This window comes from Calonectris borealis, chromosome 37, assembly GCF_964195595.1.
Source record: "Calonectris borealis chromosome 37, bCalBor7.hap1.2, whole genome shotgun sequence".
Lineage (NCBI taxonomy): Eukaryota > Metazoa > Chordata > Aves > Procellariiformes > Procellariidae > Calonectris > Calonectris borealis.
In genome coordinates, this window is record NC_134348.1 from 447,723 (window position 1) to 460,130 (window position 12,408).

General features: G+C 73.9%; 3 protein-coding genes across 7 annotated transcripts; all 3 read left to right on the top strand.

Moving 5' to 3' along the window:
* The first annotated feature begins 2 nt into the window (after positions 1 to 2).
* CCDC87 (coiled-coil domain containing 87) lies at positions 3 to 1,925 on the top strand. The gene is made up of 2 exons (XM_075135152.1): positions 3 to 81; positions 331 to 1,925. Exons 1-2 carry the CDS (start codon positions 68 to 70, stop codon positions 1,820 to 1,822), a joined length of 1,506 nt encoding a protein of 501 aa, XP_074991253.1. The 5' UTR covers positions 3 to 67; the 3' UTR covers positions 1,823 to 1,925.
* Positions 1,926 to 5,958: 4,033 nt separating this feature from the next.
* LOC142074499 (RNA-binding protein 4B-like) lies at positions 5,959 to 9,611 on the top strand. 4 transcript variants are annotated; one of them, XR_012670618.1, is made up of 5 exons: positions 5,959 to 6,154; positions 6,769 to 7,190; positions 8,188 to 8,886; positions 9,078 to 9,158; positions 9,383 to 9,611. XR_012670618.1 is itself a non-coding variant. In XM_075135153.1 (4 exons), exons 2-3 carry the CDS (start codon positions 6,779 to 6,781, stop codon positions 8,877 to 8,879), a joined length of 1,104 nt encoding a protein of 367 aa, XP_074991254.1. In that variant the 5' UTR covers positions 5,959 to 6,154; positions 6,769 to 6,778; the 3' UTR covers positions 8,880 to 8,886; positions 9,078 to 9,594. The 4 variants fall into 4 exon arrangements, 3 of the variants coding, with proteins under 3 accessions (XP_074991254.1, XP_074991255.1, XP_074991256.1); XM_075135153.1 differs by having other exon boundaries at positions 9,078 to 9,594; XM_075135154.1 differs by lacking the exon at positions 9,078 to 9,158 and having other exon boundaries at positions 9,383 to 9,591.
* A 227-nt stretch (positions 9,612 to 9,838) lies between these two features.
* Positions 9,839 to 12,326, top strand: ZNRD2 (zinc ribbon domain containing 2). Of its 2 annotated transcripts, none has more exons than XM_075135245.1 (4): positions 9,839 to 9,927; positions 10,302 to 10,432; positions 11,128 to 11,212; positions 11,993 to 12,326. In XM_075135245.1, the coding sequence occupies exons 1-4, from the start codon at positions 9,912 to 9,914 to the stop codon at positions 12,292 to 12,294; spliced, it is 534 nt and encodes a 177-aa protein (XP_074991346.1). In that variant the 5' UTR covers positions 9,839 to 9,911; the 3' UTR covers positions 12,295 to 12,326. The 2 variants fall into 2 exon arrangements, with proteins under 2 accessions (XP_074991346.1, XP_074991347.1); XM_075135246.1 differs by having other exon boundaries at positions 10,302 to 10,360.
* The last annotated feature ends 82 nt before the right edge of the window (positions 12,327 to 12,408 follow it).

Sequence of the window (12,408 nt, forward strand, 5' to 3'; positions counted from 1 at the left end):
TGGACCAGAAGTGGATGAGCCGGGGGGAAGGATTTGGCGGTAGTGCCACTTCCGGCGTGCCGTCGCCATGGCAACAGCGCGGTAGGCCTCAGGGTCCCGCCGGGCCCGGAGGGGTTTCGGGGGGCCCTGGCGGGGAGCGGGGGGCTGCTGCTGGACGGGAGGGGCCCGCCAGGGTGGAGTGGGGGATTTTGGGGTCCCCAGGGGTGTTTGGGGGCCCCGGGGGGGCCTCGGGATGGGGGGGCACGGGCTGAGGGCCCTCCCCATGGGGGGCTGGGGGGTCTGCAGGGTGCTCGGGGGGGCTGATCTGCAGCCCCCGGCCTCTGCCACCAGCCCAGGGACCCCCGGAGCGACCGGTACCCCCCGCCCGGAGCCCCCCGTCACCGAGAGCTGCGCTGGCACCGCCGGGCTGCGCCGAGGCCGCTTGCTGCCGGAGCAGAGCAGGGGCCGCCGGCTGCCGGAGGAGCCGGGGGTGTCGCTGGCCCCTCGGTGCCTCTCCCCGGTGATGCCGGTGCCCCACGGGGAGCCGCTGGCCCCCGAAATCCCACCGGATGCCCTCGCGGTGATGGCGGATCTGCGCCGGCTGACGCGGCGAGCGGCTGGGGAGGACCGGAGGGAGGCGAGTGCCGGCGGGCGGCTGCCGCCGCTCCTGGCAGTGCTCACCCGCCGCACCGAGGACGACGCACGGCTCCGGCAGCTCCAGCGCCTGCGGCTGCCGGCAACGCCGCGGCGGGGGGCCCCGACGCACCCCCAGCTCCCCAGCCCGCGCCTGCTGCTGCGGCCCAGCACGGCCGGGCCACGGGTGCCGCCGGGCAGGGCCTTTGCCGAGCGGGTGGCCCTGCAGCCGCACCCGGCGCTGTGCCACGATGCCTGGGGGGACCCCGAGCCGGAGCCCCTGGGCGTGCAGGAGCTCTACCGGGAGCTGGGCAGGACCCTCCCTGCCGAGCGGCTGCGGTTCCACCACGAGCCCCTGGTCGAACCGGCAGCCACCGCGGCGGATCTGCTCCCCACGGGCGAGCGGGGACCCCAAAACGCCGGTGAGCCACCGCGGCGCAGGGATGCCCGGCACGGGCCGCGGCAAACCGCTCGTCTCTTCGACGACTACCTCCAGTACGTCGCGGCCACCGGCTCCGACTTTCTCTGCGCCATTTTCCACCTGCGCGGCAGCGACGACGATGAGGAGGAGCAGGCGGGAGCCCCGCAGCCACGCCAGGAGCCATCACCGCCACCGGCAGAGCCGTACGAGAAGGGGCTGTGGAAGCCGGTGCTGCCAGGGCCGGTGCCAGCGGGGCTGGAGCGGCTGCAGAGGCGGCTGTGCCGGCTCTGGGCCGCACTGGGCGTCCCCGGCTGGGAGAGGCTGGACATGGCGGTGAAGTATGGCGCCGGTGGGACCCTGGCGCAGCTGCCGGCGGCGCTGGAGGCCTGGGAGGCGGCAGCCGGCGACATCCTGCGGCGGGAGCTGCTGCTGGCGCGGCTGGAGCGGCTGGAGGAGCGCGGCTCCGACCCAGGACGCTTCTTCCGCAGAGGCCCGGTGACGGCGGCGCAGCGCGCCGGGGAGGCACGTGCTCGCGATCGCCTGCGTGCCGCGCTGGGCCGGTGTGAGGCGCGGCTATCGGCCGCCCTGCGGCACCTGCGGGACGGCTTTGGGGACGCGGTGACCTTCCGGGGACGTCCCTACGCCGAGAAGATGCGCCGGGACGCGGTGGAGATGCTTTACTGGCTGCAGCAACGCCGCCGCGCCGGGGTTCTCCAGGCCGCCCTGGAGGGGCAGCCGCGGCGTCACCCCCCCGGCCCGGCGCGTGCCGAAACGTCGGGGCGTCAATAAAACGTGGGAGCGTGGTGTTGCGGGGTCCCCCCCTCCCGCCGGGGGGGTCCCGGCACCCCCAGCCCCACCCAGGCACCGCTGCTGAAAAAATACGTTTATTCACCCCGAAACGAGCGCGGACAAGGGGGGAGATCAGGGGGGGTCAGTGCCGAAAGGGGGAGCGCCAGGGGGGGCAGGGACCCCCCCTCTTCGTCTTTGTAGGGGGCAGGGACCCCCCTCCTTGTGAGGAATGGGGACCCCTCCTCACAGCAAATGGGGGGACCCCTCCTCTTTGTTGGGGACGAGACCCCCCCTCCTTGTAGGGATTGGGGACCACCCCTCGTTGTAGGGGACGGAGACCCCCTTTCTTTTAGAGAATGGGGACCCCCCTTCTCACAGCAAATGGGGGGATCCCCCTCCTTGTAGGGGACAAGGACCCCCCCTCCCCGTAGGGGATGGAACCCCCCTCCTTGTAGGGAATGGGGCCCTCACAGCAAATGGGGGGGCCCCCCCTTCTTGTAGGGATTAGGGACCCCCCCCTTCATTGTAGGGGACGGGGACCCCCTTTCTTTTAGAGAATGGGGACCCCACTTCTCACAGGAAACGGGGGCACCCCCCCTCTTTGTCGGGGACAAGGCACCCCCTCCCTGTAGGGGACGGGGACCCCTTTTCTTTTACAGAATGAGGACCCCCCCTCACAGCAAATGGGGGGACACCCCCTCTTCGTAGAGAGCAGGGACCCCCCTTCTTCTAGAGAATGGGGATCCCCCCTATAGGGGACAGGGACCCCCCCCTTCCCCTGGCAGGGCCCGGTGCCCCCCCTTGCAGAGCCAACGCAAAGCTGGGGGTGGGGAGCCGGGGTCCCCCCCCAAGACGAACAAGAGCCCCCCATGGGGGACAGAGCCCCCCCAGGAGGGACAGGGCCCCCCAAGAGCGACAGGACCCCCCAGGAGGGATAGGGCCCCCCAAGAGTGACAGGACCCCCCAGGAGGGTCAGGGCCCCCCCCAGGAGGGACGGAGGCCCCCAGAGAGTCAGGGTCCCCCCAAGAGGGTCAGGGTCCCCCAAGAGGGTCAGGCCCCCCCCATGAGAGACAGGGCCCCCCAGGAGGGACAGAGGCCCCCCCAAGGAGGGCCAGAGCCCCCCCAAATCCGGGGGGGGGGTCTCAGCCGAGGCCGTCCTTGACCTGCTGGACGATGCGGGCCCGCACGGCCCGGGCCTCGCTGGAGATCTGCCCGGGGGGGGCCGGCAGGGGCAGGTCGGGCTCCATTTCGGGGGGGGGGAGCCCCTCGGGGAGGTCCAGCGGCATCCGGCGCCGCAGGGCGATGTTGTGGAGGATACAACAAGCTAAAAAAATCTGACAGACTTTTTGGGGGGCGTATTGCAGGCACCCCCTCCCCTTATCCAAACAGCGGAATCGCAGCTTGAGGAGAGCCAGGGTGCGCCGCAGGACGGCCAGCGCCTGGTGATGCAACGCGTTGTAACGCTCTTCCGCCGCGCCGCGGGGCGTCGCGATGGGCGTCATCAGCCACGGCTTCAGCGGGTAGCTGCGGTCACCTGGGGGGGGGGATATGGGGGGGTCAGAGAGGTGGGGGACCCCCGCCCCCTGCCCCCAGTCCCAGGGCACTGGGGGAGAGCGGGGGGAGGTGAGGGGGGTGCGGTGGCGCGGGGTGGTTGCGTCCCCCCCGGCACTGGGTTTGTGGGTCACCTGGGTCTGAGGGTCGCCCCCAGACCCACAGGTCACCCCCAGACCCACAGGTCACCCCTGAGACCCCCAAGTCACCCCCAGACCCCTGGGGTCTCCCCCAGACCCCCAGGTCTCCCCCAGATCCACAGGTCACCCCCAGACCCACAGGGCTCCCCCAGACCCACAGGGCTCCCCCAGACCCCTGGGTCTCCCCCAGACCCACAGGTCACCCCCAGACCCACAGGGCCCCCCTGAGACCCTCAGGTCACCCCTGACACCCCCCCAGGTCTCCCCCAGACCCCCAGGTCACCCCAAGACCCACAGGGCTCCCCCAGACCCCCGGGGTTTCCTCCAGACCCCCAGATCACCCCCGGGTCACCCCCAGACCCACAGGGCTCCCCCAGACCCACAGGGCTCCCCCAGACCCCTGGGTCTCCCCCAGACCCACAGGTCACCCCCAGACCCACAGGGCCCCCCTGAGACCCTCAGGTCACCCCTGACACCCCCCCAGGTCTCCCCCAGACCCCCAGGTCACCCCAAGACCCACAGGGCTCCCCCAGACCCCCGGGGTTTCCTCCAGACCCCCAGATCACCCCCAGACCCCCAGATCACCCCCAGGTCTCCCCCAGACTCCCAAGTCACCCCCAGACCCCCAGGTCACCCCCGGACCCCCGTGCCTCCCCCCCCACCATTCACACCGCTGCCGCTGCTCTGGGGCCGCAGCACCCACCCCTGGTCCCCCCCCAGTACTGCCACACCCCACCCCGCCCCGCCGCGCCCCGCCCCGCCCCACCACGCCCCGCCTCACCCAGCAGCCAGGCGCCGTCGGGCCGAGCCCCCTCCAGCAGCCGAGCCAAAGCCGAATTCTCCAGGACGGCGGCGTTGGGGCAAGAACCGGGGAATTTGGCCACCACGTTGGTGATGGTGCCGGCGGCGTCGCACACCACCTGCATGTTCATGGAGTGGTAGTTGCCGGCGTTACGGTAAGCCGGCTCGTTTTCGGAGGGAGCCCGTAGCGCCACGTGCATACCGCCCACCAACCCCAGCACCCCGGGGAAGGCGCCGGCGGTCGCTCCGGCGTGAGCGGGCGGCGGGAAGGCGATGTACCGCGCCGCCCGCCGCTGCAACGCCTCCAGGAACTGCGCCAGGCAGTTGGACATGGCCGACTGGCTGATGCCGGTGGTGTCGCGCGTGGCCGTCTGGAAGGAACCGGAGGCCAGGAAGGTGAGGGCGGAGGTGACTTTGACGGCCACCGGCAGGGCGTGGCTACGACCCGTCAGGCTCTCCAGGTCGGCGCCCAGCTCGCGGCACAACCCGGCGATGGCGGCCTTGTCCAGCCGGTAACGCCGCAGCACCTGCTCCTCGCTCAGGTCCAGGAAGGAGCAGCGCGCCCGGTACACCCGGTGCTCGGGGTAGAACCGTCGACGCCGGCCCCGCTTGCGACGGGGGGACGGGACCCCCCCCCCGGGGCCCCCCCCGGCCGCCGCCGCCTCCCCGCTGCGCTCCCGCACCCGCCGCAGCAGCAGCACCGAGTCCGACATGGCCCGGGGGGCGGGGCTGAGGCGGTAGGGGGCGGGGCTAAGGTGAATGGGGCGGGGCTAAGGCGGGGCTAATGCGGGAGGGGCGGGGCCGCACACAGAATGGTGCTGTGAGAGGAGGGGAGGGGCTACATGGAGAGGGGTGGGGCGGCTCTAGGGAGAAGGGCGGGGCCCTAATGGAGAGGGGCGGAGCTCTAAGGGAGATGGGCGGGGCTCTAGGGGAGGGGAGGGGCCCTAGGGGAGGGGGTGGAGCCTAAGGAAGAGGGGCGGGGCCCTAGGGGAGAGAGGCGGGGCTCTAGGACAGTGGGGCGGGGCTCTAGGGAGAAGGTGGGGCCCTAGGGGAGAGGGGCGGGGTGCTAGGCGTGGGGCCCTAGGGTAGGGGGGCGTGGCTCTATGGTACGGGCGTGGCTACGCTGAGGGGCGGGGCTCTAGGGAGAGGGGCGTGGCCTAGGGAGAGGGGCGGGGCTCTAGGGGAAAAGGGCGGGGCTCTAGGGGAGGGGGGCGGGACCGCGGGGCGCGAAGGGGCGGGGCCAGGCCCGGTGGGGCCCGGACGGTCCCGGTCACGGGCGCGGGGGGTCCCGGTGGCCGGGAGGCCGCGAGGCCCCGGTGAGGGCGGGGGGTCCCGGTGAGGCCTGTGGGTCCCGGTGCCGGTAGGGGCGGCCTGCTCGCTCGCCCCGGCCCCGGCCCCGATCCCGGTGGGGGCGGTCGGTCCCGGCCCCCCCCGCCCCGGCCGACCCCGCTCCGCCGCTCCCGCCGCTCCGACCCCGCCGGGCTCCGCGGCGCAGCCAGGCCACGCCCCTCCTTCCCGCCCCGATTGGCCGCCGCCGGCCTCACGTGCCCGGAAGGTCCCGCCTCTCCGCTCCGGCCCCGCCCTCTCACCTCCGGCGCGCCGCGACAGGCGATTGGCCAACGGGCGGGCGGGCGCGCTCCGACGCTGACGTCGTCCGGCGCGGGGCTGGGCGGTGCCCCGCGGCGGCTCGGCCAATCGTGCTGCGTCGCCCCGCCGACCTCCGCCAATCAGCGGGCGCGGTGGGCGGTGCTCGGCGGGATGGGGGCGCCGCGGGGTGGAGTCGAAACCGCCGCCATTTTGTCGCCGTCACCGTCCCGGCGAGAGGGAGCGCGGTGCCGCGGTGAGACCCCGCGGCCCGGCCTGGGGGGGGCGGGAGCGGGACCGGGGCCCGGCGGCCTGGAGGGGGACCAGGACCGGGATCGGGGCCCTGCGGCCTTGGGGAGGGACCAGGACCGGGGCCCTGCTGCCCTGGGGAGGGACCGGGACGAGGCCCTGCGGCCTGGGGGGGGGACCAGGACGGGTACTGGGGCCCTGCGGCCTGGGGGGGGGGACCGGGACCGGGGCCGGGCCTGGCGGGGGGACCAGACCCGGAGCCGAACCGGGACAGGGGCTCCACTCGGGGCCCAGGGGGAACGTGAAGGGTTCGTGGCTCGGGGCCCCATCCGGGCCTTTTGAGAGGAGCCAGGGCCCGGGGGTCTCCCCGGGCCGGGGTCCCAGCCTCGGGGTGCCCCTCACCCCGCACCTGGGCCGGCCAGGGACCCTTCCGTGTCCCCGGGCCCTGGGCCGGCTCCCACCCGGCCCTGCCCACCGGGAGAGGCCCCTTCCCGGGCAGGGGAGTGGTTCTGGGCCCGGGGGGGGAGCTCCAGCCCCTCGCTGTGAAGCCAGGGATGGTTGGGGGGGGGGGGTGTCTCGGCTGAGCCACCCACTGAGACGCCGCTTCCCCCCGTGTCGTAGGCTGGGCGAAATGGTGAAGCTGTTCATCGGGAACCTGCCGCGGGAGGCGACGGAGCAGGAGATCCGCTCCCTCTTCGAGCAGTACGGGAAGGTGCTGGAGTGCGACATCATCAAGAATTACGGTTTCGTTCACATCGAGGACAAGACGGCGGCCGAGGACGCCATTCGGAACCTGCATCACCACAAGCTTCACGGCGTCTGCATCAACGTGGAGGCCAGCAAGAACAAGAGCAAGGCTTCCACCAAGCTGCACGTCGGCAACATCAGCCCCGCCTGCACCAACCTGGAGCTGCGGGCCAAATTCGAGGAATACGGCCCCGTCATCGAATGCGACATCGTTAAGGATTACGCCTTCGTTCACATGGAGCGGGCGGAGGACGCGGTGGAGGCCATCCGCGGGTTGGATAACACCGAGTTCCAAGGTGATCCGCGCCGGGCCGCGGCCCTGGGCTGGGCTGGGTAGCGCCGGGCTGGGCCCGGAGGAAGCAGGTCAGGTAGGAGAGGAGGGCGCGGGGCCGTCCCGGCGTGCGGGGGGAGCTCCTGCTCCAGCCTCGCTCTCCCCGGCGCCGCTCCGGGAGGGTTTTCCGCGGGCGCGGGGCCGGATCTGCGCCGCCGTCGCTCACCGGGGGTCTCGCCTGGCGCCAGACCTCGATGCCGCGAGGGGCAACCGGCACGGCCGTGCCAGCCGCCACGTTTGGTCCAACCCCGGGGGCGTTCGGTGCCTTTTTTTTCTTCTTGACGCTCTGGGCTTCGCCTCTGTGGGGGGCGATCGAGCTGGTGTGCGGCTTCGGAGAGAGCCCTGTCCCGCCGCCAGCACCCACCACGCTCCCGGCAGCGCCGCGCTGCTTCCCGTCTCGCTCGGCCGGCGGCCTTTCCGCGGGCAGGGCTCGGTGTCGGTGCGGTGGCTTTGTCTCAGGGCAGAGCGCGGCTCCGCCGCGCCGTTTTTTGTAGGAAAAGGGTGAGATTTATCCCCAAAATGGCAGGTTTGGCGCCAGCTCCGCCCCTGGGGCCTCTCCCTGGGCTCGTGGTGCAGCCGGGACCCGCCGGGCGTCCCTCAACCGCTCTGTGCCGCCAGCGGGCTGGCAAGTCTGGGGGGAAAAAGGGCGATAAAGGGAAAACCGGAGCCAGGGAGCTGCAGGTGCCCAGCGGTGCCGTGTCGGTGCCTGAGTGCCGCTCCCCGCGTCCGGGCGGTGCCGGGGCGGCTCTTCCATCGCGGTGCCGCCCGAAACGGTGGCGAACCCCCGGCTCGCGTGGAGCCGCAGGGTCCCCGGCGCAGGCAGCGGCGGTTCGCTTCCCTCCCTGCCCGCAGAAATGCCGGCTCGTCGGGGAGCCCGGGGAGAGGCACCGAGCGGCGCCGGCCGCCCTCCCCGCCGCCGCGGTTAACCACAGCCTCTCCCCTCTCGCGTCTCTCTCCTCAAGGCAAGCGGATGCGCGTGCAGTTGTCCACCAGCCGGCTGCGGACGGCGCCCGGGATGGGAGACAAGAGCGGCTGCTACCGCTGCGGGAAGGAAGGGCACTGGTCTAAAGAGTGCCCGGTAGATCGCCCGGGGCAAGTGGCGGACTTTGCCGAGGCCTATAACGAGCAGTACGGAGCCGTGCGCACTCCCTACACCGCGGGCTATGGGGAGACCGTGTATTACGATGAGGCGTACGGCGGGATGGCCGACTACTACAAGCGCTACCGCGTCCGCTCCTACGCCACGGCCTCTGCGTACGACGCCTACGCGGAGCAGACCATGGCCCAGTACTCCCAGTACGCCCAGTACTCCCAGGTCCAGTCCTCGGCCATGGCCGCCACCACAGCCATGGCCAGTCGCATCCCCACCACCCTAGACGCGTACGATAGAGCTCTGCTGCCGACCCCGGGCGCGGCGGCCGCCGTCGCCGCCGCCGCCACCGCCGCCGCGGCGGCCGCCTCCTCCACCTATTACACCCGGGATAGAAGCCCCCTGCGCCGCACGGCCGCCGCGGCCACCACCGTCGGAGAGGCGTACACGTACGAGCGTGGGCAGCTGTCGCCGGTCTCCTCGGTGGCCCGGGCCTCCCTCTACGACATGCAGCGGTTCGAGCGGGACCCCTACGGGGAGCGGGCGCGGTACTCTGCCTTTTGAGCCGGAGGTGAGCGCCGACGCCGCGCAGGCCGGCCCCGGCGCTGCCGACGGCGGCGGGGGGGGAGCTCGGCTCCCGCCCGGTGCCGCGGGGCGAGCGGCGTTCGCCGAGGACGCTCGGACGACACCGGGCACCGCGGCGGCCGTCGGTCCAATCCGGTGGCGCCGGTGCCGGCGGTTAACGGGGGCTTCCCCTGGCAGGAGGCGACGCCGCGGCGGAGAACCGCGGACCACCGGGGACTCGCCGCCGCCCCGGAGCCCCCCCGGACGTCGCCGCGTCAGGTCAGACGTTCCCCGGGCCGCTGCCGCCGCCGTCACCGCCGCGCTCCCTCCCTCGTCGCCGGGGTCGCGGATTTCCCCACTCCCTTTCTCCTCTCGCCGGAGCGGGCGCCACCGTCGCCGCCGCGGCCCCGTCTGTCCCGCTGTCCGTCCGTCCGTCCCCCCGCTGCCGACGGCGGCCCCGGGCCGGCGCCCACCCCCCCTCTCACCTCTCTGCTCTCTTCCAGGTCCGGCGGCCTCGGATGGAGCCCGTGTCCCCCTCCCCCACCGCCTACGCCCCCCCCCCCCCCCCGCCTCCCCCCTTTTTGTACGGAGCTTCCCCAAACTCACCCCCACACCCCCCCGGGGCCTCGCTGCCCCCCTCCCCCGAGGATGGGACCCCCCCCAGCCCCCCCTTCCCCCCCCCGGGGTGCCCCCACCCCACGATTTTCCAGCAAAATAAAGGTTTTCACCGACTCTGTGTCTGCTCGTCATTCTTGGGGGGGCCCCCCCCCTCAGTCCTGGGACCCCCCCCCTTACTGGACAAGGCTGAGGGTGCGGGGGGGGGAGCCCCCCCCTATTCCGGGGGGGACCGGGGGTGGGGGGTTGACACACGGCCCCATTTCGGTGACGGACCGCCGGACCCTTTTTAGCGCCCGGGCCCTTTTTGGCGCCCGGACCGTTTTTTTTTTTTTACCACCGCCGCTGGCTGCTTGTTTCCATCCGGGTCCGTCTCCGTGACGTCAGTTCCGGCGCGGCACCGTCTCCGCAGCGACCATGGCGTTGAACGCGGGTGCGGGGGCGGCGGCGGGGCCCCCCCGAGACCCCCCCCGGGCCCCGAGACCCCCTCGGGCCCCCCCCGAGACCCCCCGACCCCCGAGACCTTCCCCCGAGCCCCCCTCCCGGGCCTCCCCCGACCCTCGAGACACCCCCCCGGGCCCCCGAGACCCCCCCGACTTCCGAGACCCCTCCGGGCTTCCCCCGGCCCCACCGAGACCCCCCCCGAGATCCTCCTGGGCCCTCCCCGGCCCCCCCCGAGACCCCCTAGGTCCCCCCTCCCGCCGGTCCGAGCCCCCACAGCCCTTCCCGGACCCCCGGGGTCGGATCCCCCAGCGCACTCGGGCCCCCCTGACCGTCCCGGTGACCCCCGCCCCGGTTGTCCCGCAGGCGCGGAGCCGGCCCCGGGCGCGGCGGAGCTGGAGGCGCGGCGGGGGCGGCAGGAGCGGGTCAGCCGGGCCATGGGGCAGCTGCTGCTGCGGGGGTACCGCATGCTGGGGCGGTGCTGCCCCCACTGCGGGGTGCGCAATGGGGGGGGGCGGGGGTCTCGGGGGGGGCCGGGGGGGGGACCCAAGGGGCTAGGGGCGGTCTTGGGGGGACCGGGGGGGGGGCCCAGGAGGATCTCGGGGGGCCCAGGGGACTAGAGGGGGTCTCGGGGGGCGACCCAGGGGGCTAGTGGGGGTCTTGGGGGGGCCGGGGGAGGCCCAGGAGGATCTCGGGGGGCCGAGGGGGGCCCAGGAGGATCTCGGGGGGCCCAGGGGACTAGGGGGGGTCTCGGGGGGCGACCCAGGGGGCTAGTGGGGGTCTTGGGGGGGCCGGGGGAGGCCCAGGAGGATCTCGGGGGGCCGAGGGGGGCCCAGGTGGATCTCGGGGGGCTCAGGGGGTGTCTCGGGGGGGGACCCAGGGGGTTAGGAGGGGTCTCGGGGGGGGTGGGAGTGTCTTGGGGGTCGGGGGGTGGGAACGGGGGGGTGGGGTGGGAATGGGGGTGGGAGGTTGGGGGGCGTGGGGCAGGGATGTGGGGCTTGGGGGTGGGGGGCTGGCAGCGGGGGGGAGATGGGGGGGCTGTGGGGCTGGGAATGGGGTGGGGTGTTTGGGGGGCACGGGGCTGGGTGTGGGGGTGCAGTGGGGAGCGGGGATGTGGGGCTGGGAAGGGGGCAGGGAATCCAGGGATGTGGGGCTGGGGGGGCCGCGCTGACCCCCCCGGTGCCCCCCCCAGACCATCCTGCTGCAGGACAAGCAGCAGCAGCTCTACTGCGTGACCTGCCAGGACCTGGACTGCGACGGCGGGGGGGGCGGCCCCGGTACGGACGGGGGGCTGGGGGGCTGGGGACAGGGCTGGGGGGCTGGGGAGGGAGGTGGGGGGCTGGGGACAGGGCTGGGGGGCTGGGGAGGGAGGTGGGGCACTGGGGGGCTGGGGACTGGGGACGAGACTGGGGACGGAGGTGGGGGGCTGTGGAACAGGGCTGGGGGGCTGGGGATGAGGCTGGGGGGCTGAGGAGGGAGGCGGGGGGCTGGGGAGGGAGGTGGGGGGCTGTGGAACAGGGCTGGGGGCTGGGGAGGGAGGTGGGGGGTTGGGGAGGGAGGTGGGGGGCTGTGGAACAGGGCTGGGGAGGGAGGTGGGGGGTTGGGGACAGGACTGGGGGGCTGGGGACGGGGCTGGGGGGCTGGGGAGGGAGGTGGGGGGCTGTGGAACAGGGCTGGGGGGCTGGGGAGGGAGGTGGGGGGTTGGGGACGGAGATGGGGGGCTGTGGAACAGGGCTGGGGGGCTGGGGACGGGGCTGGGGGGCTGGGGACGGAGGTGGGGGGCTGGGGAACAGGGCTGGGGGGCTGGGGACGGAGATGGGGGGTTGGGGACAGGGCTGGGGGGCTGGGAGGGAGGTGGGGGGCTGTGGAACAGGACTGGGGGGCTGGGAGGGAGGTGGGGGGCTGTGGAACAGGACTGGGGGGCTGGGGAGGGAGGTGGGGGGTTGGGGAGGGAGGCGGGGGGATGGGGATGGAGATGGGGGGCTGGCGATGGGGCTGGGGGGCCGGGGCGGTGCCGGGGCTCCGTCCCCGCCTGACCCCCTCCCTCCGTCCCGCAGCACCGGAGCCCGCGGCCACCCCCCCGCCGCCCCCCCGTCAACCGGCCGCCCCCCGTCCCGAGCACTGCGAGGGAGCAGCCACAGGATTACGGGGGGCCCCCCCCAGCCCCCCCGGCCCCCCCGGGGAGGCGGCGGTGGGCGCGGCGCGGGCGGCGGTGCTGGAAAAATTGGGGTGGGCGGCGCGGGAGCTGCCCCGCACGGCCTCGGCCGAGGGCAGCACCCAACTCTGCGCCCTGGTGCGGGCCTGCGCCGAGGCTCTGGGGGGGCTGCAGGCCCTCGCCCCCCCCGCCACCCCCCCATAAACGCTCTGTCGATGGACACCTTCCCCCCCAAACCCCCGATACCGCCTCCTGCTCCTCATTGGGGGGCCCCTTCGCCGTCCCCTTGGGTGGGGGGGGCTATGGCGTGGGTTTGGG

What these genes read in the sequence shown, in the direction of transcription:
- LOC142074499 (XM_075135153.1), top strand. Translation starts at nt 6,779, where the DNA reads ATGGTGAAGCTGTTCATCGGGAACCTGCCGCGGGAGGCGACGGAGCAG. An exon ending in GGATAACACCGAGTTCCAAG is followed by an intron (nt 7,191 to 8,187) that starts GTGATCCGCGCC and finishes TCTCTCCTCAAG; the next exon opens with GCAAGCGGATGCGCGTGCAG.
- ZNRD2 (XM_075135245.1), top strand. An exon ending in GGTGCTGCCCCCACTGCGGG is followed by an intron (nt 10,433 to 11,127) that starts GTGCGCAATGGG and finishes TGCCCCCCCCAG; the next exon opens with ACCATCCTGCTGCAGGACAA. An exon ending in CGGCGGGGGGGGCGGCCCCG is followed by an intron (nt 11,213 to 11,992) that starts GTACGGACGGGG and finishes TCCGTCCCGCAG; the next exon opens with CACCGGAGCCCGCGGCCACC.